The sequence below is a fragment of the Eptesicus fuscus genome, chromosome 24 (genome assembly GCF_027574615.1).
Source record: "Eptesicus fuscus isolate TK198812 chromosome 24, DD_ASM_mEF_20220401, whole genome shotgun sequence".
In the NCBI taxonomy this organism is placed as follows: Eukaryota; Metazoa; Chordata; class Mammalia; order Chiroptera; family Vespertilionidae; genus Eptesicus; species Eptesicus fuscus.
In genome coordinates this window covers 4766398-4780247 of record NC_072496.1, presented here as the reverse complement: position 1 = coordinate 4780247, position 13850 = coordinate 4766398, and the positions used below count along the sequence as shown (strand labels likewise).

The 13850-nt window shown below is 49.0% G+C and overlaps 1 protein-coding gene across 1 annotated transcript in view; it reads left to right on the top strand.

Moving 5' to 3' along the window:
* Nucleotides 1–986: 986 nt before the first annotated feature.
* TARBP1 (TAR (HIV-1) RNA binding protein 1) overlaps nt 987–13850 on the top strand; it is a 37500-nt gene continuing 24636 nt past the window's right edge. The window contains exons 1-9 of the mRNA XM_054712945.1: nt 987–1896; nt 4111–4208; nt 4825–4894; nt 6630–6778; nt 7273–7325; nt 9204–9301; nt 9948–10083; nt 10814–10910; nt 12595–12684. Coding sequence (XP_054568920.1) covers nt 1011–1896; nt 4111–4208; nt 4825–4894; nt 6630–6778; nt 7273–7325; nt 9204–9301; nt 9948–10083; nt 10814–10910; nt 12595–12684 — 1677 coding nt within the window. The 5' untranslated portion in view covers nt 987–1010. The remainder of the gene's footprint in view (nt 1897–4110; nt 4209–4824; nt 4895–6629; nt 6779–7272; nt 7326–9203; nt 9302–9947; nt 10084–10813; nt 10911–12594; nt 12685–13850) is intronic.

Here is a 13850-nt window from a genome sequence, read left to right as displayed (position 1 = left end):
AGCTAGAGTGCTTTTCAGGGCCTCGCAATCACTTTTTTAAAATATATATCTTTATTGATTTCAGAGAGGAAGGGAGAGAGATAGAAACATCGATGATGAGAATCATTGATCCCTGGCCTCCTGCACGCCCCCTACTGGGGATCAAGCCCACAACCCGGGCAGGTGCCCTGACAGGGAATCAACCAGTGACCTCTTGGTTCCTGGGTCATTGCTCCACCGCTCAGCCACACCTGGCTGGGCCCTCGAAATCATTTTTGCGTGTTCCTTATTCCTTATTCATTTGTATGCCGATGTCAGCAACCCATTTCAGACCCCACTGTGTCCGTTTCTTTGCGTGTGGCGCCCAGCCTGCGCCTTCTTGGAAGATCAACTTCCAGGTGATTGTGATGGACAGCCTCACAGGCGCACCTGACTGACTCAGGGCCCGCAGGCAGGACGATCTCCAAGGAGGAAGCCATGGAGCTGGTGCAGATACTACATTGACGTTTTTTTTAAAATATATTTTATTGATTTTTTTTACAGAGAGGAAGAGAGAGGGATAGAGAGTTAGAAACATCGATGAGAGAGAAACATCGATCAGCTGCCTCCTGCACACCCCCCACTGGGGATGTGCCCGCAACCAAGGTACATGCCCTTGACCGGAATCGAACCCGGGACCCTCGAGTCCGCAGGCCGACGCTCTATCCACTGAGCCAAACCGGCTTCGGCTACATTGACGTTTTAGTAAAAAAAAAAACTAGGCAAACAGGGCGAGCGGGTCCAGCCTCCCGGCAGCGCTGGTGGACCAGGTGCACACCAAGCACAGCTGGACCAGGGAGCGGCGGTAGCTCCGGAGCCAGCCGCGCACGCGCACGCGCACACCCTCGCTTGGGCCGGCCGCGCACGCGCACACCCCCGCTTGGGCCGGCCGCGCACGCGCACGCGCACACCCCCGCTTGGGCCGGCCGCGCACGCGCACGCCCTCGCCTATTTTACGCGCCGGGTGTCGGCGGCGGCGGCGCGCGGGGCAAATGGAGTGGATTCTCGCGGAAGCGTTGCTCGGGCAGAGCCGGGACCCCCGGGTCCTGCTCCGGACGCTGTGCCGCGGGGAGGCGTCCGCGGAGCGCGTGGAGACGCTGCACTTTCTCCTGCAGCGGCTGGAGGACGAGGCGGCGCGCGGCGGCGGGGACGCGCTCCCGGAGGCCGCGCGCGAAGTCGCCGCCGGCTACCTGGTGCCGCTGCTGCGCCGCCTGCGCGCACGCCCCGCGGGGGCCCCGGACTCGGACACGCCGGCCCGGCCCCGCCGGCGCCTGCTGAGGGCGGCGGGCGCGGCCCTGCGGTCCTGCGCGCGCCTCGCGGGGGGCCCGCCGCTGGCGGCCGCGCTGGCTGAGGAGGCGCTGCGCGACCTGCTGGCCGCGGGGGCCGTGCCCGGCCTCGAGGGGGGCGCCGAGGCGGCCGTGGAGGTGCTGGCGGCCGTGGGGCCCTGCCTGCGGCCCCGCGAGGACGGGCCGCTGCTGCAGCGCGTGGCGGAGGCCGCGCTGGCCCTGGCGCTGGCCGGGGACGGGGAGGCGGCGGCGCTGGCGGCCGGGCGGCTGCTGCCGGCGCTGGGCCGGGGCGGCGGGGCGGCGCTGCGGGCCGTGTGGGGCGGGCTGGTGGCGCCCTCGGGGCCGGGCCGCGTGGGCCCGCGGCTGCAGGTGCTGAGTGCCCTGGCCGAGCGGCTGCTGCCCGCGCCCGGCGAGGGCGAGGCGGGCCCGGACGCGCGGCGCTGCGCGCGGTTCTGGCGGACGGTGCAGGCGGGGCTGGCGGACGCCGAGGACGCGCTGACCCGCAAGCGCGCGCGGTACCTGCTGCAGCGGGCGGTGGAGGTGTCGGCCGAGCAGGGCGTCCCTTGCACCTGCGGCTCCGGGGAAGCACACGGTACCTGCCCCTCTGACCCCAGCCCAGCCCTGCCTTGCTTTGCTTGGCTGTATGGGAGGGAGGTCCCTGGGTTTGAAAACCAGCCCCTCGAGGTCGTCTCCTCCATCCAGGCCCAATTTGGTTACTCCTATGGTCCCCCCAAAACCTGGGACCCTCATCTAGAGTGACACCAGTCACTGCAACTGAGAACGGGGCCCTTCCCAGCCTTCCTGACCCGTGGGATAATTTAGGGACCTGGGCCCACGTGTGCACTGTATCGTGGTCGGTCCACTCTGATGGAAAAGAGGGGTTAGCTGCCTTCAGATGGGAAGGGAAATTACCGGGGCTGACCAAGTGAGCTCGGTCTTTTTTTTTTTTTTTTAATTGATTTCAGAGAGGAAGGGAGAGAGAGAGAAACATCAATGATGAGAGAGAACCATTGATGGGCTGCCTCCTGCTTGCCCCCTCCCCAGGATGGAGCCTGCAACCCAGACACGTGCCCTGATGCTGAATGGAACCCTGACCTCCTGGTTCCTAGGTCAATGCTCAACCCCTGAGCCACGCAGGGCTGCCTGAGGATTTCCGTGGTGCAGCTGTGAAAGCAATCCCGGGCAGGTGCCCTTGACCTGAATCGAACCCGGGACCCTTCAGGCCGCAGGTGGAGGCTCTATCCACGGAGCCAAACCAGCTAGGGCTGAACTCGGTCTTGAGTTAGAATTCTGCAATAGAAACCATCACTTTTTAAAATTTCCCTTGGTAATTGAGCAGGATTTACTAATGTTTGTTAATCGTATGGTCCTTAAGTCAACCTGTTCAGGGTATTTTTGCCATTGATTCAATAGAATGAGTCAGGTTTTTAAATACTTTTACATTTTGAGCTATGCTTCCTACTACTTTCTTACTGAAAAGTGTAGGTGAAATAGCAAGGTGTGTGACATTTGATTGGTGGGTTTACTGAAATGGGTGAGAATATGCTTCCCTTATCTCAAACCCATCTTTGAGCGATCAAAGCCCAAGATGGAGTGATTCAAAAATTGTCTCAGGAAATTTCTACCTTTTCAACTATAGCTACTTGTTCATTTATTACTGGTCAAGGATTTTTGTCTGAAGTTGTGAGATTAGATTTTCATATAAGTTTAAAACTTTCCATTGCTTTTCTTAGAGAGGAGGTGGGGGGTGGAGAGAGAGAAACATCAATGTGAGAGAGACACATCGACTGATTGCCTCCTGCATGCAACCCAAGGGATCGAACCTGCAACAGAGGTCAGCAGGCTGGGACCTGAGGGGCTGTGACGGTGATGGGGCAGGTGGAAGACGGGGTGGGACTCAGCACCCAGGATGCATCCCTGTTCACCCTGAGCTCCGCTGTGGGCAGTGCATCTCGATTCAGAGGCCACTGTCCTGCCTTCTCCAGAGAACAGATTCCAGGCTTTTTCTTGCTCAGGAGGAAGGGGGTCTGGGTCGGCTGCCTCTTGGACACACGGCACAAACCCTCTCCAGTTTAGCTTCACCCTCAACTCCGCTTACAGGAGTAGCTTGGTGTCAGTTCCTTAGGTTTGGGGTGATTTTGTAAATCAAAATTTGCTTTCCTTGTGCCAACTTAATGCTCACTTTTTTCTTGAGTCTGCTTGGTTTTCATCGTCGTCTGCTCCTGTTTTCTCCATTCCACTTGAAAACTCCTTTATTGATACAGTGAGTTCTTAGGGAGAGAAAGTAGTTTGTGTTCCAATCTGTCATTCTTATCCAGAACTACAAAATAGCGATCTTAATTTTTTTTAAAAAAAATCTCCTTTTGCCCAGCCAGGGTTGCTCAGTGGTTGAGCATCAACCTATGAACCAGGAGGTCACAGTTCGACTCCAGTCAGGGCACATGCCCGGGTTGTGGGCTCAATCTCCAGTGTGGGGCGTGCAGGAGGCAGCCAATCAATGATTCTCTCTCCTTATTGATGTTTCTATTTCTCCCTCTCCCTTCCTCTCTGAAATATATATATATACATATATATATATATATATATATATAATGTATACATATATATATAATATATACATATACACATATATATAATCTCTTTTTGAGATTCTTGTTCACTCAGGCCTCCTGTCTAAGCTTTGATTCGGGGCCCCCTCCTAATTAAAGAAGACAGCATTTGATAATAGTGGCAAAACTTTAAGGTCTAATATTGTTAAAAAACACATAAAATTTGCCAACTAATTTTCCTTTTAACTTTATAACAGGCCCAAGTCTGTTTTGGTGGTCTGAGGAAAAAAAAGATGAGCTTCTCAAGTTCTGGGAAAACTATATTTTAATAATGGAAACTCTAGAAGGAAATCAGGTACATGTTAACGTATTTTAACAAATCCCACGTAGATCCAACTCTCCCCTCCCCACACACCTCCACCCCAATATTCTGTAAAAGCAATACAAAAAGACCAACTTGGATATAGTGTGCCTTGTTTTCTGGCATAAATGCAATTTAAAATGGGATGTAAACACAGAGAATTAAAGAATACTTTCAGTTGACTTGTTATCGTTCAGAGAATTTAGTCTTATTCGATCCTCCCTTGACACTTCTGAAGTGTTAGTTTCTCGACATTCTGAATAATCTCCAAAGAAATACACACGTAGGAAAGTTTAACTTAAAGCTATTCTGAGGTAAATCGTTATTAGGTAAATAATTGCCTTTTAATTTTGTAGGTATTTTTCTTTTTTAATTGTTATATCTGTGCCACCCTGGTCACTATCTTCTAGGTTATAATCATTATCTTTGTCACACTCACTCTTACATACTTGAATTTTTATTACTTAAAAACTGGAAGGAGTAGGCATCTGCTTATGTTTTACGTAGGGGTGGGGAACAGAAGGGCTGCTGCTACGTAAATAGAGTGAAATTCCTATAAGACTTTAAAGGCGGATGTTCATTTCCCGTGCCTTTTTGCCCTTGTTTTCAGATTCATGTGATAAAGCCAGTTCTGCCGAAGCTAAACACCCTGTTTGACTCTGCGGTGTCAGAGGGAACCGGTAATGGTTACTTTTCGTTGGATTTCTTAGTAGCATTTGTCGTTTTTCCCCTTTTGTGTTATAACTAGCGCTTGCTCATTATAGAGAAGTGGGAAAACCATAGAGTGTACAGAAGAAGGTGAGAAGCGGCTGCTAACACTGCAGAGCGTATCTTCTGCCCTGATGGCGGTGCTTTCTTCTCACTTAGCGGCCTATCCACATGCATCGGCGTGTCTCCTTAAGTCTGAGAACATCCCTTTAAATGGCGGCCGAGTTTTCTGCGATTTAGAGACATGGGCAATTCTCCAAACATTTGATTCTGGAAAACGTCAGAGGTTGACAGGAGAAGAGTTTGCATGATGAACCCCATCACCAGCTTCCACGGGGGCCAGCCTGTGCCGTGTCTCAGGTGCGGCCTGTCCAGCCCCTCCCACATCTGCAGGCACCTCCCCAGCAGCAAACATCCCTAAAAGAGAAGGATTCTGGTCATTTTTTAAAATATATATTTTATTGATTTTTTACAGAGAGGAAGGGAGAGGGAGAGAGAACTAGAAACATCGATGAGAGAGAAACATCGATCAGCTGCCTCCTGCACACCCCCTACTGGGGATGTGCCCGCAACCAAGGTACATGCCCTTGACTGGAATCGAACCTGGGACCCTTCAGTCCGCAGGCCAATGCTCTATCCACTGAGCTACACCGGTTAGGGCTCTGGTCATGTTTTAATGACGCTGTATTCTACATTTTAAATAGTAGCTCTTTGTTGTTATATATTTTAACCGCTTTCCAATCTTATTCTCTAAATATATCAGTGTCATTGTTTCTTAGTTACTGTTTAGGGGTTTCCGTTCCGTATCTTGGACTTCTCAGAAAGAAAATTCCAAGATATAATTTCAAATATGGTGTTTAAGCCTTTAATACTCTATTATGAGAGCTTCCTAGGAGAAATATGATGAAGTTAGAGCTTCCTAAAATTTTTTTATGAAATTACATTTACATCAGTGAAATGCTAACAGTGTTTTATGATAAAATTCTACATTACCGTGTTTGCACATGAGAATTAACCTATGTAAAGAGTTTTAGTGCCTACTCTGGAAAATTACAAGTTTAATAGATTTCCTTGGGAATCGAGCTTTATTGAGCTGATTGCTATAGTTTCCCGAGATACTGGATTTTTCAGACTGTGAGAATCCATTGTCTCGCTTGGGGCTAGCCTATAATTGAATTCTGTTGTGATTGCACTTAGGCATTTATTATTAAAATGATTCTCTTGTTACTGCATTTTGCCCAGAGCTCTTGGCAAACTAAATTAAATAGCAATGACAGGTTTTGAAAAATCACCATTGTCAAAGTATCTTGGTGTAAATTACAAATAATGGGCCGATTTATTTATAGAATGCCATGAGTTAAAAATGCCGATTTTTTTCTAACAATTAAAGGATATGTCAAAAGAGTCAATATCTCTAATGTACATATTCACCCCGTTTCTCCCCCTCACTCAATTAGAAGTTTACTCAGTAGTGTCCAGTTTATGCTAAGGACTGGGATAAAGTGGTCGGTCAGATGTACTATTTTTCACTTGATTTTTGTCCGTTTTCCATGAAAAAATAATTTTGATTTTGAGTTCCGTGGATGGGATTAAACACAGACTCCCTTGGGAGGAGGTTGTGTGCCGGGAGGGTGTTTGTTGATGACTGTATCGTCTACGTGGACCAGCGGAGCGCGGGCCCAGGGTCACCCCGAGATCCTCCCACAGGACGGTGGCTCCTGCACCCCTCCTGGCACCTGTGTGTTTACAAAAGAATGTTGGAAAGCGAGAACAAAATCCTGGCCAGGGAAGGTGTCACCCACTTCTTGCAGCTCCCCGAAGCGAAGGTGCTTCCGCTCTCACCGGAGTTTTCGGAGGTACGACAGCCTTCCCTCCCGGTTCTCAGGGTGCCGTAGTGTTGGACGTGCCTCAGTTTCCCCCCCCCCCCCCAGCCCCTGCACTTCCTGTACGCTTGTGTTTTGGACCAATGTCTAGTAACATATTTTTATTATATTTTTGAAGATATAATCCCCTCCCCCCATCTTCTAGGCACAGGGAGGGGCTTCAGTTTTCTCCTGGGTATCTTTCCGTGTTTCCTCTTTTACTACCTTTATTTCCACCGCGTGTTTCTGTTTTGGGTTCCTTTCTTCCTTCTTGAACCAACGTGACCTCTATTTTATATGTTTTTATCAGGTGAGAAAATTCTCAACTGACTTTGAGGCCCTCCAAGACGGTCTGTCATACATTAACCTGCAGCGCAAGAGGCAGCTGCGCTCAGGACGGCTCTCGGCACCCTGGGCGGATGTGCAGCTAAGGCACGCTCGCTTCCAAGTGATGATTGCAACTTAACACCAGATACTTTTCTTTCTAGTTCATTATCGGACCACTAATGGACGCACTTTCAGAGAGCTCTCTGTATGGCAGGTAAACACACGTGTTGTTTAGCAGCAATGCAGTCATATGTCTCTGATAAATACATTTAATGTGTTTGTGCAAAATGACCAGATTGGTTCATGCGTTTGGTACATAATATACGTTGCCTAATAGACATTGAACTTTTTCTTATCCTGCTGCCTCTCCTGTTTGCTCTTCTTGCCTTTCTTCTGCTGTTGTGCCAAGCGCTCCCCTCTTCTCTTTCCTGGCTTCCTTTCCTACCTGAGCCCTTCCGGCCTGGGCTTGGGAAGGTATGTCTTACGTCACCTCCTCTCTGCCTCCTCTCTGCCTCCTCTCTGCCCTCTTGGACATTGTAGTGACTGGCTAACCTACACTTTAAACCTTTTTTAACGTTTTTATTGCGACTTAAGAAAAGTTGTGAGAATAATACAAAGAATCCCACCCACCTTTCGTCTACATTCCCAGATGTTAACGTTTTACATTTGCTCAGTCGCTCTCTCTCTCTCCCTGTGTGTGTGCATCTGTTTCTTAGTTCCATCTGCTGAGCAGACTTGCCACCTCTGTCTAGTTCTGTGTCTCTCTGTCTGTCCACCACCACATTAAACACCAGGGGTTCACACCAACCCTTCCCGTTCCAGCCCCATTCCACAGGCTTCGTCCTCGCCTCCCCTTCCATGTCTGGTACCCGGACACTGGCCACCTTTACCCTTTGGAGAAGGTGGACGTGTGAAGAGTGTCCATGTTGTGCCTTACCCTTGTTTTCTGAGCATTATCTGTATTCTTGGATTATTTCTTCAAAAACTTCCCGTGCTTTTGAAATGGTGTTGTCTTTCCAATTTAGTCCAAGTTCATGCTTGCACATCTTCCATGTGGTACACCTCTAAACAGGAAAAAACCTCCCACCGTCAAAAAAAACACACACACAAAACAAAACAACAACAACAACAAAAAAAAAACCTCCCACCGTCAATTTCTTTAAGAAGTTTAACTTAGTGTTAAGTTACATTGGTATTTAGTCCCATTTGGTAAATATTGAAGGAGGATAGCAATGCTTGACTCGCCAGCTATTTTTAGTTTTCAAATAACTCATTACTGTGACTAGTTTTCTGAAGCGATTAGATAGCCTTCCTAAAGCCACAGACAGCTACAACGAGAGGCCTGTTCTCTAGCGCTCTGTGCAGTTAGCAGGTGATGTTTCTGGAATAACCATGTAGCGAGAAAAAGTGACTTTAGTAGATGTTAACAAGTAAGTGCTCTTGCAAAAGTAACTTACTCCTAATATGTCTTTCTTTTATTTTTTTAAATATATTTTATTGATTTTTTACAGAAAGGAAGGGAGAGGGTTAGAGAGTTAGAAACATCAATGAGAGAGAAACATCGATCAGCTGCCTCCTGCACACCTCCTTCTGGGTATGTGCCCGCAACCAAGGTACATGCCCTTGACGGAAATCGAACCTGGGACCTTTCAGTCTGCAGGCCAACGCTCTATCCACTGAGCCAAACCAGTTAGGGCTCTTTCTTTTATTTAATACCCAAAGACTTAAAAGCATCGGATCATATATTGGAGGTAATAAAATGTCATTTTAAATGATCATATTGAGACTTTTTAAAAAGTGGTACTACTTAGCAAGATCCATACATTTGTGTCCGGGAGAGGGTCACAAAAAGGAAGTCCGTGCCTACTGAGCACAGCTCGTTCCTAACCCAGGGCCATTTCCCTAGAGGGTCCTGGTGTTCCTGTGATCAGAAGGATCCTCAGTATTTTACTGAAAATAAAAAGTAGGTTCAGAAGTAAAAGATGGTCTCATTGTTTTATTAAAAGAACTTTGGACCACAGTACATTTAGTTCCCATCATGCTTATCTGTAAATAAACTTTAAATGTGTGCCTTTTCCCTCTCTGTCTCCAGGTCGCCGGGCCAGCAGATAGGAAGTGGGTCTCCACTGGGATTGAAGTTACAGAGCTTTTTAGCTGCTTATGTTTCTCTTCTTCCAGAAGAACTAAAGAGTATGTGCAGTAAAGGTTTTTTTGTATTTTTTTTAATTTGTTACCTTTAAAAAGTTATTTATTTTAGTGTATTGGTTATAAGCACCATCCTATGACTGTTATACTCCGTATTACCAAAACAGTTTCCTTTCTCTAGGACGTGCCAATTGTCAGACTTAGGCAGGTGTGCACTGACACTAGGCACACGTTCCCACGTGACTGATCCCAGTGTTGGCGTGAGCCCGTGGCGGGGACGTTAGAAGGGGTGCTGCCGTGTGCCCTCTTTTCCACTTGTTTCTATTGACTTTCAAAAATCAGTAAAATGGGTGGAAGGAAGAAAGAGCCTGGCTTTAGGAAAACGGTGCAAACAGAATGTCCGTGTTGGTGAGGTCCCTCAATAGAGGTTGGCTTAGGGAGGTCGAAAGAAAAATACACTTGCCTTTTGGAAGACTTGGGGCCCCAGGTCCAGAATGGAAAGCACTGTTTATGCAGAAACATGTGTGTGGCTGTTCCTGGTTATTGCCTGTCCTTTTGAAGACAGCGGACTAGTGGGTGTGAGGTTCATCGCATTGGGGTTTTGAATTGCTTTTCCCACCTAATGGCTAAGATGTTGAGCGTGTGGTCATGTGCTATTGACAACGATGACATCTAAAACTTTTTCTTCCAGGTAGTTTTCTGTTAAAGTTTATTCAGAAGATGTCGAGTAGACATTGGTGTGCTGTTCCCATTTTGTTTCTGTCTGAGGCTTTGGCCAGCGTCCCGAGATGCAAGGCCCTGGGTCTGGAAGGCCTCCTGGCCCTCAGGTAATTGGTCTGGGTGCTCACCTAGGGGGTTGGTGCTTCCTGTTAACCTGGGGATATTCTTCCCATTGATTTTTAGAGAGAGTGGGAGGGAGGAAGGGAGAGAGAGAGGGAGGGAGGGAGGCAGGGAGGGAGGGAGGAAGTGGGAGAGAGAGAGCGAGAGATTGAGAAAGAAACATTGATGTGAGAGAGGTGCATCAATTGGTGTCCTCTCACACACACCCTGACCGGGTCTGAGGATCAGACCTGCAACCCAGGTTTGTGCCCTTGACCGGGAATCGAACCCGAGGCCCTTTGGTGTGTGGGCTGGCTCCAACCACTGGGAACACCAGCCCAGGCTCTAGCAAATGGTTTTGGTTAATATTTACATTAGGATTTTTGAGCTCTTAATTTTATAAAATAAAAAAATTGGACTTATTTTGTTTTATGAATTACTAACTTAAATATGTGCCATTATATAGGCTATACCCACTTTAAAGTAAGGCCAGTAGGTTTTTTTATTACATCGATGTGTAGGAAACTAGACTACAAAGTTGTTGTTTTTTTAATGTAAAATTCTTGTTTTAAAGGATCTTCATTTCTGGTCTCATTGTTTTTAAGAGGTGTGTTTCCTACTGAAATGGCGCTCGGTTAGTGGCCTTAGTGGGAGTCGGTGGTGGTAGCTGCACACCAGCCTGTCGGGACGGCTGGCTGTCAGGCGTCTGCCTGTGGGTGAACTCTGTTGTCCTGTCAGGGGCGTCCTCCAGTGCACCATGGCCACTCACCAGATCCTGCTGCGCGGGGCCGCCCAGTGCCATCTGCTCCACGCGGCCATGAACCTGGTCGACGTGGTAAGTGCGTCTCCTTCCCTCGTGTGCACGTCTTTCCGAGGGGGTGGGTGTGCAGGAGTGGACGGGGCAGGCCCGCGAGCCGTTTGTTCAAGGTCGGCCCTCGGCTGGCATCGGGGACGCGTGCATGGAGCGGGCTCACCCTCCGACCAGTGAGAGCGGCTCTCTGCCCACAGTGCCCCTGCAGCCACGGCCCTGTCCTGACGGCTGTCCCCGGGCCTGTCCTGACGGCTGCCCCCGGGCGCCCGCAGTGCTCTCACAACCACGGGCCTGTCCTGACAGCTGTCCCCAGGCGCCCGCAGTGCTCTCACAACCACGGGCCTGTCCTGACAGCTGTCCCCCGGGCGCCCGCAGTGCTCTCACAACCACGGGCCTGTCCTGACAGCTGTCCCCGGGCGCCCGCAGTGCTCTCACATCCACGGGCCTGTCCTGACAGCTGCCCCCCGGGCACCCGCAGTGCTCTCACATCCACGGGCCTGTCCTGACGGCTGCCCCCGGGCGCCCACAGTGCTCTCACATCCACGGGCCTGTCCTGACGGCTGCCCCCCGGCGCCCACAGTGCTCTCACATCCACGGGCCTGTCCTGACAGCTGCCCCCCGGGCACCCGCAGTGCTCTCACATCCACGGGCCTGTCCTGACAGCTGCCCCCGGGCACCCGCAGTGCTCTCACATCCACGGGCCTGTCCTGACGGCTGCCCCCGGGCACCCGCAGTGCTCTCACAACCACGGGCCTGTCCTGACGGCTGCCCCCGGGCGCCCGCAGTGCTCTCACAACCACGGGCCTGTCCTGACGGCTGCCCCCCGGCGCCCGCAGTGCTCTCACATCCACGGGCCTGTCCTGACAGCTGCCCCCGGGCGCCCGCAGTGCGGGCACTGGCTCTGCACAGGGGTCTTGTCAGCAGGGCCCCTGGGTCTCAGGAGCCTCCCGGGGAGGAGTTTGCATGTCGCTGGGAACTGAGACGTCCGGGGGCTCCCCTGGCAGAGGACGGGCAGGAGCTGTCCCTGTTTCCTCTACTTGCCCACATCTCCTAGGGAATCGACATTCGGGGGTGTGTCCTGCCTTAGTGTTTTTTGCGGAGCCCCCCTAATGCCGTGGTTGTGAAGGGGGACCGGTATATACTTAAGGCTCTGCGAGTCATACGGTCTCTGGCACAACCGCTCAAAAGCAGCCGTAGACAGCTGGTAAGCAGATGGATGTGGCTGTGCTCCAATAAAACTTTATTTACAAAACAGGCTGTGGGTGGTTTTCCTGGCCCCTGGCCTAGAGCAGGGGGCCTTGGTTCAAGACTCACAACCTTCAGGGAGTAAAAGCCTGAGGTAGCTTTAAGCCAGGGGTCATTTTTGTAGCTTTGAAAAGTAAGAATCACTTTTGATTTAAGTAGTAAGTAATTTCTTATAGAATGTTTTTGTTTTTAGATAGTGACCATCTTGTCTGTAAGATAGTAACCTTGATTGTAAGGAAAATACATTTATAAAACAATCTTATTTTACATAATGGGTTGGTTGTCTAATCAATATCTTCATTTCATAAGTAGGATAATATTTTCTTTTTAAAAAATTGGTGTTTTTTTTAAAGATCTCACTGATATACTTTAAGTAGTATACTAGGTTGCTTTTACGATGGTTTTATTTTATTCAATTAAAATATTTAAAGTAACTATTAACCCCCCCCCCCCCCCCCCCCAGGAGGAAGTGTCGCTGTCCGACATCTCCGCGTTTCTCACGTCTCTGAGACAGGAGGAGTCCCTGGGCCGGGGGACGGCACTGTGGACAGAGGTGAGAGGGGAAGGGTCTGATGACAAGGCCTGAGATCTTATAAAACATGTTTGCTAGTTGAACTCATCAGTAGCCGGTGTGAGAGGAACATAAAGTACCTGCTGGGGAGAGAGAAGTACTCGCTGACCTCACTGCTGGACAGCGTCTGCCGGTGCAGACCCACACGCGCGGCCTCCTCCATGGGCTGACGGCTCCCTCATTGGCTCCTCGGGGTGGAGGGGGGGGGTCAGTGTTAGTCTCCACTGATTTATTCACTCATCAGTTTTGTCCTTGGTCAAGTGGGGTATTCTCAGTTTCATTATTATTATGTCTCCTTACATGTAATCTGGGGTTACCTTAATGGACTCAAAAACTATTTCTTTTTAAATTCTTACCTTTTAGAAAGACCTAATTATTTACTTTATATTTAAATTCATGTATGCATTTGCACATTAAGATATATCGGAAAAAGAAAGTTGAGAACATAGATTTCACAATTACATATGATGAAAGAGGAATTCTGGGAAGTTCTGTGACTTAGTTTTGCAAATCTTCTAAAAGGTGTAATGGAGAAGGGCTAGGACAGAAGTTCTCTTTTAAATTAATGTATTTTAAAGTGCAAATGTGATATGATAGAAAATAAACTTGTGAGGAGGCAGGAACTTTAATTATAACTTACATTTCACATTCTTTCAAAAATAAACATTCTTGTTTTAGTACGTGAAGCTAGGATGAATTTTAATTGAAGGTTGTAATTTGTTTTACATAATGTGCTGTTTTTCAGAGATGTTCTTTATTTTTTTATTTTTAAAATTTCTTTATTGATTAAGGTATTACATATGTGTCCTCATGCCTCCATTAACCCCCTAACCCCCCACCCACCCACTCATGCCCTCACCCCCCTGGTGTTCGTGTCCATTGGTTAGGCTTATATTCATGCATACAAGTCCTTTGGTTGATCTCTCCTCCTTTCGCCCACCCTCCCCTACCTTCCCTCTGAGGTCTGGCAGTCTGATCGATGCTTCTCTGCCTCTGGATCTGTCCCTGTTCATCAGTTTGTGTTGTTCATTATATTCCACAAATGAGTGAGATCAGGTGGTATTTGTCTTTCTCTGACTGGCTTATTTCACTTAGCATAATGCTCTCCAGTTCTTCTTTTTTACTGCAGCGTAGTATTCCATTGTGTA